Source organism: Oncorhynchus masou, chromosome 12 (assembly GCF_036934945.1).
Source record: "Oncorhynchus masou masou isolate Uvic2021 chromosome 12, UVic_Omas_1.1, whole genome shotgun sequence".
In the NCBI taxonomy this organism is placed as follows: Eukaryota; Metazoa; Chordata; class Actinopteri; order Salmoniformes; family Salmonidae; genus Oncorhynchus; species Oncorhynchus masou.
In genome coordinates, this window is record NC_088223.1 from 35688449 (window position 1) to 35707026 (window position 18578).

General features: G+C 42.3%; 1 protein-coding gene across 2 annotated transcripts in view; it reads right to left on the minus strand.

Annotated features, from left to right (window-relative positions):
- The window catches only part of LOC135549938 (ectonucleotide pyrophosphatase/phosphodiesterase family member 2-like), a 37394-nt gene that overhangs the window by 15489 nt on the left and 3327 nt on the right, over positions 1-18578 (minus strand). The window contains exons 5-24 of one of the 2 annotated variants that reach the window (XM_064980338.1): positions 18319-18379; positions 17949-18046; positions 17496-17575; positions 17168-17287; positions 16877-16932; positions 16154-16219; positions 13745-13817; positions 13300-13408; positions 12731-12856; positions 12562-12593; positions 12297-12424; positions 12080-12164; positions 11886-11973; positions 11547-11716; positions 7723-7768; positions 7343-7399; positions 6135-6274; positions 5322-5463; positions 5010-5087; positions 3960-4092 (exon numbers count right to left, since the gene is read on the minus strand). In XM_064980338.1, the coding sequence (XP_064836410.1) occupies positions 3960-4092; positions 5010-5087; positions 5322-5463; positions 6135-6274; positions 7343-7399; positions 7723-7768; positions 11547-11716; positions 11886-11973; positions 12080-12164; positions 12297-12424; positions 12562-12593; positions 12731-12856; positions 13300-13408; positions 13745-13817; positions 16154-16219; positions 16877-16932; positions 17168-17287; positions 17496-17575; positions 17949-18046; positions 18319-18379 (1888 nt within the window). The remainder of the gene's footprint in view (positions 1-3959; positions 4093-5009; positions 5088-5321; positions 5464-6134; positions 6275-7342; positions 7400-7722; positions 7769-11546; positions 11717-11885; positions 11974-12079; positions 12165-12296; positions 12425-12561; positions 12594-12730; positions 12857-13299; positions 13409-13744; positions 13818-16153; positions 16220-16876; positions 16933-17167; positions 17288-17495; positions 17576-17948; positions 18047-18318; positions 18380-18578) is intronic. The other variant, XM_064980339.1, reaches the window with a different exon arrangement.

Here is an 18578-nt window from a genome sequence, read left to right on the forward strand (position 1 = left end):
CCCTGGCATGCTGTCAATTAACTTATGGGCCACATCCTGACTGATGACAACCCATTCTTGTATAAATAGAATCAAGTTTGGCAGAATTTTAGGGTTTTTGTTTGTCCACCCGCCTCTTGAGGATTGACCACAAGTTCTCAATGGGATTAAGGTCTGGGGAGATTCCTGGCTATGGAACCAAAATATCTGTTTTGTTCCCCAAGCCACTAGGTTATCACTTTTGCCTTATGGCAAGGTGCTCCATCATGCTGGAAAAGGTATTGTTTCGTTACCAAACTGTTCCTGGATGATTTGTAGAATTTGCTCTCGGAGGATGTGTTGGTACCATTTTTTATTCATGGCTGTGTTCTTAGACAAAATAGTGAGTGAGCCCACTCTCCTTGGCTGTGAAGCAACCCCACACATGAATGGTCTAGGGATGCTTTACTGTTGGCATGACACCTTGTCTCACCTTGTCTTCTCCGGACAAGCTTTTTCCTGGATGCTCCAAGCAATCGGAAAGGGGATTGATCAGAGATAATGACTTTACCCCAGTCCTCAGCAGTTCAATCCCTATACCTTTTGCAGAATATCAGTCTGTCCCTGATGTTTTTCCTGGAGAGAAGTGGCTTCTTTGCTGCCCTTCTTGACACCAGGCATCCTCCAAAAGTCTTCGCCTCACTGTGTGTGCAGATGCACACACACCTGCCTGCTGCCATTCCTGAGAAAGCTCTGTACTGGTGGTGCCCTGATCCCGCAGCTGAATCAACTTTAGGAGATGGTCCTGGCGCTTACTGGACTTTCTTGGGCGCCCTGAAGCCTTCTTCACAACAATTGAACCGCTTTCCTTGAAGTTCTTGATGATCTGATAAATGGTTGATTTAGGTGCAATCTTACTGGCAGCAATATCCTTGCCTGTGAAGCCCTTTTTGTACAAAGCAATGATGACGGCACGTGTATCCTTGCAGGTAACCATGGATGACAGAGGAAGAACAATAATTCTAAGCACCACCCTCCTTTTGAAGCTTCCAGTCTGTTACTCGAACTCAATCAGCATGACAGAGTGATCTCCAGCCTTGTCCTCGTCAACACTAACACCTGTGTTAACGACAGAATCACTGACATGATGTCAGCTGGTCCTTTTGTGGCAGGGCTGAAATGGAGTGGAAATGTTTTTTGGGGGATTCAGTTCATTTGCATGGCAAAGATGGACTTTGCAATTAATTGTAATTCATCTGATCACTCTTCATAACATTCTGGATTATATGCAAATTGCCATCATGTCACGCCTTGACCTAAGAGAGCCTGTTTATTTCTCTATTTGGTTAGGTCAGGGTGTGATTTGGGTGGGCATTCTAGTTTTCTATTTCTTTGTTGGCCGGGTATGGTTCCCAATCAGAGGCAGCTGTCTATCGTTGTCTCTGATTGGGAATCATACTTAGGCAGCCTGTTTTCCACCCGAGTTTGTGGGATCTTGTTTGTGTGTAGTTGCTTTCTGCACTGCATATAGCTTTACGTTCGTTTTATATTTTGTTGTTTTTTAATTTAAAATAAAAGTACAATGTACGCCTACCACGCTGCACCTTGGTCTCCTTCTAACAATGGATGTAACACATCATACAAACTGAGGCATCAGACTTTGTGAAAATGCATATTTGTGTCATTCTCAAAATGTTTGGCCACGACTGTACACTTCTCAATTTTGGGGTTTGCTTCTGAGTGTTGTATAAAATAAGAAACTATTTGTGAGAAGATGATGTTAGCCTTCTAAATGAGAGTATGGCTTTTAATATAAAGTTATAACTAGTCAGTGACCACACCCCGTGAGCACAGACATTTACATCAGCATCATGGCACGCCCCCTTTTCTACTCCAGAATAAAATGGCTTGTGACAAAATGTACATTTAGTCAAGATAACAGGGTTCCCACGTTGAAATGGCTACTACTTTAGACCAAAACGCCGGGTGATGCTGGTGTGTGAAGTGGTTTAAACTACAACTCTACAAAAGCACAAGACCAGAGAACATGGAGATCATCCCCACGCTGAAATGTTGAAGAAATCTACAAACTAAAGACCGATTATTCAGGCTGCAGCTGTTTGAATACTTTAGTCTGGTAAATGCATCCGATTTAAGAACATTTTCGAATGGTATTCTGACGTATCCTCTCAAACAACCTACAACCACGAAAGACCTTGGGACTTCTGGGGAACGCAACCAGAGACTCTCTGATGAACTATTATCTAGCAGACGGACCGTAAATGGCTATTTATTTTCTAATGAGCGGCTGTTCATGTTCAAAGTATTAGCATTTACATGAGTGTAGTTATACTGTTATACAGTGGGTCCACTCTGAGTTTCCCGCTCTTGAGCTGTCCCCACCCTTTTCCTTTGTCTACCAAGCCGTCATATCAGTTTCGTCCACTAGGGACTTTTCCATGTGTCATGTTAGTACCCATTGTATAACTAATTGTGTGTGTGTTTATGTAATTTGGGGATTGATTAGTTAGGTAGGAAATAAATAATAAAGCCAATTTGTATATCGCTGATTCATGATTTGATGCTAGGGTTCGTGCAAATATCCAAGGGTTTGCGATGTTCAGAAATTAGCCTGATGAGGTAACAATACATTAATAGAAGACTAATTGATAAGATAATAAAATATCTGAAGCGTTATATTCGGGAAATTAAAAAGCAAACAAACATTTTCCCGTGGTGCCCCAACTTCCTAGTTAATTACTATTCCGTGATTAATTGAATTATGGAATAATTACACATAGTGAATTGATTTGATAATATTACAGTCTTCACATTTAATGACAGCAAATGCTACAACACACCAATAAGAAGAAAAGACTTGCTTAGGCCAAGAAACACGAGCAATGGTCATTGGACCGGTGGAAATCTGTGCTTTGGTCAAAATTTTTGATTTTTAGTTCCAACCACCATGTCTTTGAGAGATGCAGAGTAGATGAACGGATGATCTCCGCTTGTGTGGTTCCCACCATGAAGCATGGAGGAGGAGTTGCTTTGCTGATGACACTCAGTTATTTATTTAGAATTCAAGGCACACTTCACCAGCATGGCTACCACAGCATTCTGCAGCAATACACCATCCCATCTGGTTATCACTTAGTGGGACTATCATATGTTTTTCAACAGGAAAATGACCCAACACACTGTGTAAGGGCCACTTGACCAAGAAGGAGAGTGATGACATCAGATGACCTGGCCACCACAATCACCCGACCTCAACCCAATTGAGATGGTTTGGGATGATTTGGTTGAGAAAATGCCAAGAGTGTGCAAAGCTGTCATCAAGGGAAAGGGTGACTTTATTAAATATTTTTATTTATTTAACCAGGCAAGTCAGTTAAGAACAAATTCTTATTTACAATGACAGCCTAGGAAAAGTGGGCTGATTACCTTGTTCAGGGGTAGAACGACAGATTTTTACCTTGTCAGCTCAGGGACTTGATCTAGCAACCTTTCAGTTACTGGTCCAATGCTCTAACCACTAGGCTACCTGCCATCCGAAATACTTTGAAGAATTTTAAGACTATTCTATATTTGCTATTTTATAGTTACTATTACTAAAATGTAGAAATGGTGAAAATAAAGAAAAACCCTTGAATGAGTAGGTGTGTCCAAACGTTTGACTGGTACTGTTAATAAAGTGTAATTTTGGGATGTAAACTCAAAATTGAATACATTTCAACTCTATATCTGACATGGTACAGGTGCCTTCTTTTTTTAAGCCCATAGCCATGTGTGTGAGGTGTATACTTTTGTTTCAAAGAATCACTCTGTGTGACCCTGATTTAGCTCACTGCAGTAAAGTGAATCTACTGTAGATGTTTGACTGCCAACATTTTTACTGGGATTCAACATGTAAAATCGGTATGCACTCGGTTCGCAAATTACGTTCAGAGATGCTAAGTGCTCTCAGGCCAGCAAATGCTATTGTTCTGAGCTCTTACTCTTTGATCTTCACGGTGGTGTCCCGGAGGCCATCATAGTTGTTGTCAAAGATGGGACCGGTGACCACATTGATGCCGTTATTCTCCTCTGCGTAGCGCTTGAGAAGAGTCCCCTGGAGGTAGCTCCATATTTCTGCAGAGTTGAAGGGAAAAGAGAACAAGGTACAAGCAAATGTGGTTTTGTTTTGGTACAGCAAAACAAATAACCAAAACAAATGCTTTCTAACATTGTCTGTAAAACACCTGTTGCATGAATGCATTTGGGACGTTATAAGGACTCATGAACTGAAATTAATTCTTATAGCCAGCCTTGAAAAATACTCTCTAGACTGCATCTGAGTATAGCGTTTTGTGAATACATGTTATTAATGTGGTCTTACACCATTTAAATTATAGCAGGGCACTTTGTAAGCATTTCAAAAGCCAAAGTCTGGTTTAATTTTGATGCACATTCCTTCAAGAAGAAGTAAAAGTCATGCCCTGCTCTAAAAGTCCCCAGACAAGGGAACTGCTCTTCACATCCATCTCTACAATCATTCACCACACCAGGCTTCACTGAGACTCTCTCTTTGTGTGTGTGTGTGTGTGTGCGTGTGCGCACCCGTGTGTGTGTGCGCGTGAGTGCGTGTGTGAGTGAGTGCGTGGGTGGGTACTGGACGTCTCTCTCCAGTGAGAGGACAATGGGTGTCACCCTGTCCCTTCTCTCCCAGACCTGAGGTCATCAGACTAGCCTCCCTCCTCACTCCCCCTCCTACCTCTCCCTCCACACATTAGCATGGCCAGTCCAAGCAAAGATACAGCACAACACTCACAGAGGGCCACATGTACTATATACTATGTGATTGGTAACTGTAATAGCTTTGGAGGGAAGCATCTACCAGAGAAAAACAAATATTGAGCAACAAGGATCTCCTTAGAGAACCGATAACAACAACCTGCTTAACAAAACATAGTGGCAGATTTATAAAGCATTTGAACCAGCATTTTCAAATGGGTTGGAAATATACAAATAAAAATGTAATATGTAAATATAAATAAATGAATACTCACTTTTGAATGCAGGGTACATGGGAACGGTGTTTGTGATCAGTGACGCATCATATTTTGATTCAGGAGACAGGGCCAGCTCTAGCATAAAACATGTAAATATATACTTTAATTTACCTCCCATTTAGGCCTGGAAAAAAGCCTGCACACCCCCAAGACCAGGGTCATCTTCATTAGGTACCAAACTGAGTGAAACGGGAGATACTGTCTGAACTTGTCCAATAACATACATTTGTTTTTATTATGCATTGCAAAACGTTTTGCTTCAGTATGCCTTAATGAACATGACCCAGGGTGGACTTGTGTGCAACTCACCTGGTGGATAGAGGAAGCCATAGGAGACGTCTGTATCCTGGCTGTAGGTGGTGCAGGCCTGGCTGTGTTCAGGAGGAACCCGCAGGTCTGCTCTCACACACTCACTCACTGGCTCAGGCTCAGGGAGGGGTGTGACTTCTTCCTGGAAGGGAACATGTTGTCATTGGTAACACATTGTGAAATCCCATCGTAAAATGAGATAGAAATGGCAAACACCCATTGTTAACAAACACCCAATACAGTGTTTCTGTATGTGATTGGGGCCATGTCATTAGTTAATTTGTGTGCTGTATCGTTTCTAAATCTGTATAGGGTTCTGTTCGGTTAGTGTTACGCAAGTCCCTATCCAGGCTCTCTCCCTCCAATAAATCAAAACCAGGCTCATTCTAATACAAAATGCAATTAACCAGTTGAGTCAAAGACCAAAATTACATTTACGATCTCCTAACAGGACTACTAATTGTTTTCATGCATGCTACTCACTGCACCCATTCAAGTAAAAAGATACATTTCAAAGGAGCTTTGGGAAGATATGACCTAATACAATGTTTCCAAAATGGTGGCTCCAGACATACTGGTAGGTCCCTGACCAAAGACTGGGCTGGGGCTATAACATTTTTTTCTGTGTCTATTCTATGGGTAACAAGAAAACTAGAATAGCCTTATGTGGGTCACAAGTTTTTTTTTTACATTCGGAAACCACTAATCAACATGACACAGGTCTGAGGACAAACTCTCAAATCATATGGATCGAGTCATTAAATGACTTGAGGTCAGTTTCATTTGTTGTGTTCCATGTGATGAATACCCTACTTGTTTGGGCACTGTGAATGACGTCCATAGGGGCATGGAGAGCTCCTGGCTGTATCCACTGATGAAATCACTGTGGAGGAGGAGGCTGTACGTCGTTTGGAAAATAACCGCTGGTCGACCGAAGGGGAGGTGTGTGGCTTCTGTGAAAACACCAGTTAATCAAGCAAGGAGGGCAGTAGTAAACCTGGGTTCGAAATGAGTCACTTTGTATTTGAATACAATAACTGTATTTCTACAGTGTAGCACTCTTTTCATGTTATATTGTCATGTTATTGTCATGTCATTGTCATGTTTCATGCATACTACGATTTTCTGGTTGTTGTCATCTTTTAAATGACAGAATGTAAAAAATATGTTCACATGTAGACACTGATATGATGCTTGCGATAATAAATGCAGTTATCACATTAGCATTAGTATTAGGGTTAGCATTAGCATTTATATTAGGGTTAGCATTAGGGTTAGCATTAGCATTTGCATTAGTTAACGCATTCAAAACCATGGGGAAAATGTGTTGGAGTTGGCTAGAGACACTCAGGAGTGGAAAATGAACAAGTGCGTACAATGTGTAAACGCTCTGCACTACGGGTCTCGACCAATCACATTCACATTGTCATGGGTTGTCTGTAACCGAGTTCAGTTGGTAAAGCTCACTCTTCAGCTTGAAATACCACCACCTGTGCCATTTAATTGCTTTTCGTGGCTAAGCTGACTAAGGTGTTTCAAGAGGACGGTCACGTGTATTTGCGAGACAGAGGACACAAGATCAATCCCTCTCAGCAGTGGACTTGTGAGCGAGGAAGCAAAGCTGTTAAGCAAGTAGCATGCCGCCGGTTAAAGTGGTGTAGTGAACCGGATCTGCAGTTGCACTCAGCTCAAAGCCTGGGGTTGCTGTGGACTGAGAGGAGCGAGTGTAACCACGTTGAGTTGATAAAGCTCACACCTCAGCTTGAAATACCCCCACCAGCGTCATGGATGTGATACTAGAGGGTGGTCACATGTTTGGGATACAGAAGACATAAGATCAATCCCAGTTGCGGACGTGTGAGCGAGGAAGCAGAGCTGTTAAGCCACACAATGCCACCGGTTACATGTCAGGTGGTTGCTAAGCTCTTCGTCACTCAGTAAAACGGGAATGTCGGAGTATGAGTTTCAGAATAGTTAAAGGGATAGTTCACTCAAATTACAAAATGACGTAGTTTCCTTACCCTGTGAACAGTTTATGGACAAGGTAAGACAGCAATCCATGCTTTGGTTTTGTTTACCTGGACATTTGTGTCCAAAATCCAAGTCAAGTCCAAGTCAATCTCCCCATATTAGCATTTTTCATATTTCATGTCACACCTTGTCAAGAGAGACTATGCCAGTTATAATACGTTGAATGCACCGCTAACGGATACAATATTTCATAAAAACTGTTAGCCAGGAGATTCTGGAAGTTGATAAATAACCTGCTAATAAACTTTAAAATGGTTTTGATGATTCCACAACACCCTAGGTAAGTGGAAAATAAGCTAAAACGTCAAAAAAGAGAACTATCACTTCAAGTAAACTGTAACCGACCACACTCTAAAAGATAGACACTTACCATCTGCTGCTGGGCTGAATCTCTGATTGTTCTCCTCTACTTTGTTCTGTAACAGAAGACAGTGACCTTCAGGGCTCCTGAGTGGAACAGTGGTCTAAGGCACTGCAAATCAGTGCAAGAAGTGTCACTACAGTCCCTGGTTCAAATCCAGGCTGTATCACATCTGGCAGTGTTTGGGAGTCCAATTGGGCAGTGCACGTTTGGATGGGGTAGGCCATCATAGTAAATAAGAATTTTGTCTTAACTGACTTGCCTAGTTAAATATATATTTAAAGGCCCATTGCAGACACAAATGTGATTTCCTTTGTTTTATAAACGCAGCAAAAAAATAAACGTCCTCTCACTGCCAACTGCGTTTATTTTCAGCAAACTTAACATGTGTAAATATTTGTATGAACATAACAAGATTCAACAACTGAGACGTAAACTGAACAATTTCCACAGACATGTGACTAACAGAAATGGAATACTGTGTCCCTGAACAAAGTGGGGGTCAAAATCAAAAGAAATGGGCAGTATCTGGTGTGGCCACCAGCTGCATTAAGTACTGCAGTGCATCTCCTCCTCATTGACTGCACCAGATTTGCCCGTTCTTGCTGTGAGATGTTACCACACTCTTCCACCAAGGCACCTAAAAGTTCCCAGACATTTCTGGGGAGAATGGCCCTAGCCCTCACCCTCCAATACAACAGGTCCCAGATGTGCTCAATGGGATTGAGATCCGGGCTCTTCGCTGGCCATTGCAGAACACTGAATGAGCAGTACAGAACGAGCAATATGGCTGGTGGCATTGTCATGCTGGAGGGTCATGTCAGGATGTGCCTGCAGGAAGGGTACCACATGAGGGAGGAGGATGTCTTCCCTGTAACGCACAGCGTTGGGATTGCCTGCAATGTCAACAAGCTCAGTCCGATGATGCTGTGACACACCGCCCCAGACCATGACAGACCCCCCACCTCCAAATCGATTCCACTCCAGAGTACATGCCTCGGTGTAAAGCTCATTCCTTCGACGATAAACGCGAATCTGACCATCACCCCTAATGAGACAAAACCGCGACTTGTCAGATAAGAGCACTTTTTGCCATTCCTGTCTGGTCCAGCAACGGTGGGATTGTGCCCATAGGCGACGTTGTTGTCGGTGATGTCTGTTGAGGACCTGCCTTACAACAGGCCTACAAGCCCTCAGTCCAGCCTCTCTCAGCCTATTGCGGACAGTCTGAGCACTGATGGAGGGATTGTGCGTTCCTGGTATAACTTGAGCAGTTGTTGTTGCCACCTTGTACCTGTCCCACAGGTGTGATGTTCAGATGTACCGATCCTGTGCAGGTGTTGTTACACGTGGTCTGCCACTGCGAGAACAATCAGCTGTCCGTCCTGTCTCCCTCTAGCGTGTCTTAGGCGTCTCACAGTACGGACATTGTAATTTATTGCCCTGACCTCCTTGCAGCATGCCTAAGGCATGGGACACTGGGCATCTTTCTTTTGGTGTTTTTCAGAGTCAGTATAAAGGCCTCTATAGTGTCCTAGGTTTTCATAATGGTGACCTTAATTGCCTTCCGTCTGTAAGCTGTTAGTGTCTTAACGACCGTTCCACAGGTGCATGTTCATTAATTGTTTATGGTACATTGAACAAACATGGGAAACCCTTTACAATGAAGTTATTTGGATTTTTACGAATTATCTTTGAAAGACCGGGTCCTGAAAAAGGGACGTTTATATATATTTCCACACTATGAGGTTGGAATAATACTGTGAAATTGTGAAAATTATGATAATGCACTTTTCGTGCCGTTTAAAAAAACACCTGAAATTTCAGCCTGTTTTAGTGGGATGGAGTTTCGGCCTGTCCGGTGACATCGCCAGGCGGTAAATTAGTTCATAAAATCAAATCAAATGTTTTTTTTCATATGCGTAGGCCTTACCGTGTAATGCTTACTTTAAAACCCTTAACCAACAATGCAGTTCAAGAAATAGAGTTAAGGAAATATTTACAAAATAAACTAAAGTGAAAGATAAAAATAGTAACACAAGAATATTACATAACAATAATGAGGCTATATACAGGGGGTACCGGTACCAAGTCAATGTGTGGTGTTACAGGTTAGTCGAGGTAATTTGTAAAGTGACTATGCATAGTTAATAAACAGCGAGTAGCAGCAATGTAAAAACAAAGCGGGGGGAGTTCAATGTAAATATTCAGAGTGGCCATTTGATCAATTGTTCAGCAGTCTTATGGCTTAGGGCTGGAGCCTTTTGGTTTTAAACTTGGCGCTCCAGTACCGCTTGCCATGCTGTAGCAGAGAGAACAGTCTATGACTTGGGTGACTGGAGTCTTTGACAATTTATCGGGCCTTCCTCTGACACCTCCTAGTATACACAGTGGGGAGAACAAGTATTTGATACACTGCCGATTTTGCAGGTTTTCCTACTTACAAAGCATGTAGAGGTCTGTAATTTTTTATCATATGTACACTTCAACTGTGAGAGGCGGAATCTAAAACAATCTAAAACAAAAATCCAGAAAATCACATTGTATGATTTTTAAGCAATTGTGAAGACTTACAGAAAACGTTTGACCTCTGTCATTGCCAACAAAGGGTATATAACAAAGTATTGAGAAAAACTTTTGTTATTGACCAAATACTTATTTTCCACCATAATTTGCAAATAAATTCATAAAAAAATCCTACAATGTGATTTTCTGGATTTTGTTTCTCATTTTGTCTGTCATAGTTGAAGTGTACCTATGATGAAAATTACAGGCCTCTCTCATCTTTTTAAGTGGGAGAAGCTGCACAATTGGTGGCTGACTAAATACTTTTTTGCCCCACTGTAGATGAGAACTCTCTTGGTAGACAGTGTGGTCTAATGCTTATCATGAGGTATTCTACCTCAGGCAAGCAATATCTTGAGACTTTTTTGATATTTGACATCGCGCATCAGCAGTTATTGACAAATAGACACACACCGCCCTCTTCTTACAAGACGTAGCTGCTCTGTCCTGCCGATGTACGGAGAAGCCAGCCAGCTCTATATTATCTGTGTCGTTATTCAACCACATCTCGGTGAAACATAAGATATTACAGTTTTTAAATGTCCCGTTGGTAGGATAGTCTTAATCGTAGATCGTCCAGTTTGTTTCCAATGATTGCACGTTGGCCAATAATACGGAGGGAAGTGGTGGTTTACCTACTCGTCGGCAAATTCTTACAAGGCACCCCGCCCTCCTCCACCTTTTCCTCTGTGTTTTCTTCACGCTGATGATGGGGTTTTAGGTCTTGTCTTGACAAAGCAGTATATCCTTCGCGTCGGATTCATTAAAATAAAGTCTTTGTCCAGTTCGAGTTGAGTAATCGCTATTCTGATGTCCAGAAGCTCTTTTCGGTCATAAGAGACGGTAGCAGCAACATTATGTACAAAAATGCGAAAAAACAAACAAAATAGAACAGTTGGTTAGGAGCCCGTAAAACGGCAGCCATCCCCTCCGGCGCCATTATAAGAAAGAGAGTTCCAAACCTCTCTGCCAATACCAGCTAGTTTTCAGTTTTACCTTCCCTAATCAGACCAGTTCCAGACAGTCCTAGCTAAATTCTTGCTTGAGAAATTGCTCTTTGATAAGAAGCTATTTTTGTTTATTTTTGACCATTTTAATTGAAAACAACAACAGTAAGAATGTATGTGTCATTAAGTTGAAATAAATGGAAAGGAATTGCAATTTTAATGCAGCTCCCAAATAACCTGAAATGAAAATGGAATGGACCCCAACCCTGTTACTCTATGAAACTCTTTGAGTTGGTTTCCAGTCATGACCTCACCACTGACCTCATTGTCACAGCTACATCCCAAGTTGTAGGTTGTGGCAGAGGTGGTGTCAGAGGTGGTGGGTGCGGTCACTTCCTCTGGCATGATCGGTGTGAAAGGAGGAGCTTTCAGCATGTCATTCAGACTGCCATGGGTTCCATTGTTAGGGGCAGGGACTAAGCCCAGGAGGTCTGGGAAAGAAGGGCATATGAGATGGATTTTGTATGCAATAAAGTTTCCATAGAGACGTTATATTTCCTGGTTATGAAATAACTCTTGTAAATATTGGTTTCAGAGTAATCCGGGGTGCCAACAAATAAGCTCGTACTAGCACTTAATAAGTACAGAAAGAAATCGTACCGCACATGACATTGTACAACTCAATATTTTCGAATTCTGCCACTTTGGTCTGGAACATAAAGCTTGGTCCATAGCCCAAAAAGATTGTCTATATTGGGAACAAATATTGGAAACAATGTAAGCACAAACAGCTAAGAATAGAATACAGTATGTGAAAAATGTTGCACTGATAGAATGTTAATTTAAGTGGTTACCCGCATACTGGTGATCTTATTGTCAAATCCGTGGTCACCAAAGAAACCACATCTCCCAGGATGCCTCCTGTTTTCAGGTACTTTCCTGCATCACATAGAAAGAATATACCAAATAAAAAGCATTACACAAATACCAATTAGTCCACAAATTCCATATAATATTTTTAACTTAATCTAGTTGAGTTGATAGTACTAGTAGTGTAGAAAAATACAATACCAAGCAACGTGCCACTTTCTCTCCATGAGTAAGTGGACAGCCTCAATTCTGCGGTTGTTGGCGTAGTGAAGCCGTTTCGGGAGGTGTTGTTTCAAGTAAGGCTTAAAGTGCTGGGTTGGCATTTTACACTGAAAAACAAGGTCATTACATGGACTCTGTGACCACACATGTAGATGACTTACTGTAAGTTCTACACAGCCAGCAAAATATCAAACAAAAACATAATAACTGTTTAGTTTTGTTCGTTTTTTTCATGTGCACTTACTGTAAGATTTGCCACAACTACTTTTGGGTCATCTGAAAAAAGTAAACATAAAAAAAGTAAAACAGATACATAGGAAAATAAACTAGAAAGAAAGAAATATGTGTGAACACATTCTAGTTCACACATCTAGCCTGCTACATCCATTCTCTTACAGTACTGTGTAACTCACAGGTGGTTGATTTGGGATCCCGGGCCCGGATTCTCCCAAGAGATCCAGGGATCAGATTGATCTCATCCACGTTCACAGGATAGGTACTGAGGAACTCAGTCCTATCACAGTGGGCCTCCTCCATTCCTAGGGGGGGAAATAGACAAGTTAACATAAGCCAAAATAAACATGATTTTATGCTTGTAAAAAGGTTTTCTGGTTGTAGAGACATCAAATAACCAGATTACAACAAAGTACATATGGATATTTTCACAATGTTATCAAGACATCAGGGAAAGACATCTGGTTTGGGTGTTATTCAGGGGTGGCAGGTAGCCAAGTGGTTAGAGTGTTGGGCCAGTAACCAAAAGGTTGCTGGATTGAATACCTGAGCTGACAACGTAAAAATCTGTTGTTCTACCCCTGAACAAGGCAGTTAGCCCACTGTTCCCCAGTAGGGCCTCATTTTAAATAATAATTTGTTCTTAACTGACTTGCCAAGTTAAATTAACAAAATATTAAGTCAATTAACCAGAGTAGACATAGGCTAGTGCAGATACAATTCAAAATTGTGGTCTATTCTTCCATACCATGGTCTCCAACGACAATGATGTTGACACAGCGGTGTAGGTTCATCTGCTTCAGGCCGTTCATCAGCTGTCCAATGACATTATCAATCTCCCTCAGGGGGTTGTCCAACTACAGCACACAAAACACACCAAGGTTACTACAAGTCATGCCTCAAGAACAATCTCTGGAATTTGTCAATTGTGGTTCATGATAACATTTGACCTGTATTTACAGTATCGATGCGTAAATATCACCGTAGTTAGAGAGCGCAGCATTATTTAGCTATTTAGCCACTCAAAATGAGTTGTTCTTACGTGAAACATCCCTCACAACACCCACACCATCCCATAGCAACCATGAACCATCTTTGGCCTAATTTCGTCCACCAGCCAGTTCTCGCTCTCTCTGTCAAACCAATTTGAGCCTGGGGATGAGGTTATTTCTGGCCCAATCAGAGGAGCTCACCTCATTGCTGAAGGGCCCCAGTCTGTGTCCGAAGGTGTCTGGCTGCTCTGAGTGGACAGCGTACACATAGGGCCTAGAAATAGCACACAGACACACATCTCAACCACTGACCCATACTCAGTACAGGCACACAGCTCAACCACTGACCTCAGTACAGACACACAGCTCAACCACTGACCCATACTCAGTACAGACACACAGCTCAACCACTGACCTCAGTACAGACACACAGCTCAACCTCTGACCTCTGTACAGACACACAGCTCAACCTCAGTACAGACACACAGCTCAACCACTGACCTCAGTACAGGTACACAGCTCAACCACTGACCCCAGTACAGACACACAGCTCAACCACTGACCCCAGTACAGACACACAGCTCAGCCACTGACCTTAGTGCAGATACACTGTTCAACCATTGACCCATAATTAGTACAGTAACTTGCTTCTCTATTCAGTATCTATTAATACTCTTATATACACTGCTCAAAAAAATAAAGGGAACACTTAAACAACACAATGTAACTCCAAGTCAATCACACTTCTGTGAAATCAAACTGTCCACTTAGGAAGCAACACTGATTGACAATACATTTCACATGCTGTTGTGCAAATGGAATAGACAACAGGTGGAAATTATAGGCAATTATCAAGACACCCCTAATAAAGGAGTGGTTCTGCAGGTGGTGACCACAGACCACTTCTCAGTTCCTATGCTTCCTGGCTGATGTTTTGGTCACTTTTGAATGCTGGCGGTGCTTTCACTCTAGTGGTAGCATGAGACGGAGTCTACAACCCACACAAGTGGTAGTGCAGCTCATCCAGGATGGAACATCAATGCGAGCTGTGGCAAGAAGGTTTGCTGTGTCTGTCAGCGTAGTGTCCAGAGCATGGATGCACTACCAGGAGACAGGCCAGTACATCAGGAGACGTGGAGGAGGCCGTAGGAGGGCAACAACCTCTGCCTTTGTACAAGGAGGAGCAGGAGGAGCACTGCCAGAGCCCTGCAAAATGACCTCCAGCAGGCCACAAATGTGCATGTGTCTGCTCAAACGGTCAGAAACAGACTCCATGAGGGTGGTATTTTTATTTTACCTTTATTTTACTAGGCAAGTCAGTTAAGAACAAATTCTTATTTTCAATGACGGCCTAGGAACAGTGGGTTAACTGCCTGTTCAGGGGCAGAACGACAGATTTTGTACCTTGTCAGCTCGGGGATTTGAACTTGCAACCTTTCGGTTACTAGTCCAATACTTTCAGTTACTAGTCCAATACTCTAACCACTAGGCTACACTGAGGGCCCGATGTCCACAGGTGGGGGTTGTGCTTACAGCCCAACACCGTGCAGGACGTTTGGCATTTGCCAGAGAACACCAAGATTGGCAAATTCGCCACTGGCGCCCTGTGCTCTTCACAGATGAAAGCATGTTCACACTGAGCACATGTGACAGATGTGACAGAGTCTGGAGACGCTGTGGAGAACGTTCTGCTGCCTGCAACATCCTCCAGCATGACCGGTTTGGCAGTGGGTCAGTCATGGTGTGGGGTGGCATTTCTTTGGGGGGCCGCACAGCCCTCCATGTGCTCGCCAGAGGTAGCCTGACTGCCATTAGGTACCGAGATGAGATCCTCAGACCCCTTGTGAGACCATATGCTGGTGCGGTTGGCCCTGGGTTCCTCCTAATGCAAGACAATGCTAGACCTCATGTGGTTGGACTGTGTCAGCAGTTCCTGCAAGAGGAAGGCATTGATGCTATGGACTGGCCCACCCGTTCCCCAGACCTGAATCCAATTGAGCACATCTGGGACATCATGTCTCGCTCCATTCACCAACTCCACGTTGCACCACAGACTGTCCAGGAGTTGGCGGATGCTTTAGTTCAGGTCTGGGAGGATATCCCTCAGGACACCATCCACCACCTCATCAGGAGCATGCCCAGGCTTTGTAGGGAGGTCATACAGGCACGTGGAGGCCACACACGCTACTGAGCCTCATTTTGACTTGTTTTAAGGACATTACATCAAAGTTGGATCAGCCTGTAGTGTGGTTGGATCAGCCTGTAGTGTGGTTTTCCACTTTAATTTTGAGTGTGGCTCCAAATCCAGACCTCCACGGGTTGATAAATTTGATTTCCATTGATAATTTTTGCGTGATTTTGTTGTCAGCACATTCATCTATGTAAAGACAAAAGTATTTAATAAGAATATTACATTCATTCAGATCTAGGATGTGTTATTTTAGTGTTCCCTTTATTTTTTTGAGCAGTGTATATTAATGTCCACCCCCCCCCCCCCCCAAATTAGTCCATCTGAGTGTCTTGGGGAAATTTGGTTGGACAAATTGGTGGAAGTGAGGTTGGCACAGGTTGATGTTAACATGAAATGAGCAGTGGGGATGAATATCTAACCTCTCATCGTCAGGAAGACTTAGCCAACGCAAGATGGTCAGGATTCTCCTCTCCAGTGGAATCACCCTGCAACGACACAGACATGTCAGTCAAGTATACTTGCAGGTATCTCATGGTTTAGTTCTAGAATAACTGCATGTTATGGGGGTAAAACATTTTAGAAAAAATCCAAAAGGGTGCCAAAACATAGAAATATCAACCAAAGTGTTCGTTTGGCAGTCTAACGTGGCTCTCATGTGTGTATACTAATTAGTGAAACTTGCTAGCAAAACAAGCTGGGCTCTACGCGACCATGCTTTGAGAGCTCAATGGCCAATGTGTCTGCTTGAATGGGGGTATTGTTTGTAAAGATGTGCTGTAGGAAGGACCAGCTCCCTCGTGCTGATTAGGTCATGGATATGCAAATGATTTGCATCATTTCACAAGTAAAATCACAAATGATTTGTATTTATATTGACCCTTATCATCATCTTTATACTAAGTTTCACCACTCAATGGGGGGGAATTGTTTAAAGATGGTAATACCATGGATCCTTTAGCTATTTGATTTGGAATATTAGGACTCCTTTAGGTATAAAAAATATATATAAAAATGATTTGATACAATATTGAATTTGGCCTTTACTGCTATAGCCCATAGAAACGCACTGAATAACACATTCATAAATGGCAAAACTGACAGTCAAAAAAACATAAAGTAATTGACTAAGAGAGTTAACACACCATGGCCAGAAGAAGGTGCCTGCCTTCACCCCTTGCTTCTCTGCAGTGATCCAGATCTACAGACATACAGGGAAACAAGCATTGTTCCAAGCACAGATATAAAACATGAGGCATACAATATGCAAAAAATCCATTCACTTATTATCTTATCCATTCCCAACCACTTAATACTGCTCCAAGTTGTTCCTTACACTACAAATGTCATTGTGCTCCTGCAAACGTATTGGTGTATTTCCCTAAGTTTAAAAAAACGTGTAAGTGTGAAGAATTGGACAGTATCTATACACTCACAGGTTGGCCACCCCACCAGCGGTGGTTCAGTTTCTCCCTCCCCCTCAAGTGGAAATTGGCATCAAACACGGGGTCGTGCATCGAGTTTCCCACTATTCCATGAGACTCAGGATAAAGCCCCTTGAAAACATCACAACTCACAGAGTTATGAGAGAAACATCATTGATCGGTTTAAAAGTTGTTACAATGTTATTATAATGTCGATACATGCTTTTACACTGTACATGGACATGTATTGGAAACCATCTAATTGAAAACCTATTTTATTTCAAGTTTCAATAAAACAGTGTAAATTCATATGGACATGCATCGGAATAAGTAAACATACCGTGGCAAGAGTATACAAATTGGGGAAAGTTTTGGAGGGGTACACTGGTCGCATGTAGGGTGCATGAGTGCCACATGTTCCTATATGGAAATAAATTAGCCAATGATCAGTAGCCTAGAATCTTTCATCACACTGCATGATAATTAAACACATCCATTCTGATCTAAAACATAATAGAGTAGAGTAGCGTTTTTTTTCCCCCTCTAGAGACCCCTGTGCCTTCTAGGGAGTTTTTCCTAGCCACTGTGCTTCTGCCTCTGCATGGCTTGCTCTTTGGGGTTTTAGACTGGGTATCTGTAAGGTACTTTGTGACAACTGCTAACGTAAAAACGACTTTACAAAATAAATGTGATTGACATGCAAGTTGCCTGGGTACTTCACCTTTTCTGCCTTCAATGACATTAGCTACAGCATGGCCTATCTAGTGTCAGGATGTGAGTGGGAGTGACTTACTCAGTTTCTCCATGTTGGGGATCACCGCTTTGCCCTTCTTCATATAGGAGGCCCGGAACCCATCCACCGACAGCATGATCAGAGGAGGGCGGATAAAACTGGGAAGAATGATCAAATACTCAAAAGCTGTCATGGAAAATGAAATGTTGATAAGATGTCACTTCTTTAGTTTACACAAATTATATGGGAACCATATGGCCTAGCAGTGTTAGGTCAAAAAGTGCCAACAGGGCTACTGGTTCCAGTCCAAGTTGGAGGTGACTGCTCAACTACTGCCACTTTACCCAGACCATGAAACCATTGTCGCTGTTTCTGAGGATAAAATCATAACTAATAAGAAAACATTCTTGAGTTTTTGATTCAAACTTACCCTGCAGGACATTCAGGGCCTGTGATGTCCTCACACTCACCATCCACCCATTTAGTGTCTCCTGCAATAGGAGAATTTGAAAAGTCTAGCACATGATCTAGTAAAAGTCTGTTGCCGGTATATTGGAATTTGATTCAAAATAAGAATTTTCTTCACACTGCTTGTTGCAAAGTTTCACTTCTTCATTTCGAAAGTATGCAGATTAGCAAGGGTTGTCAGAGTATGAGGATGATACATATAATACATGTATACCATGAAGA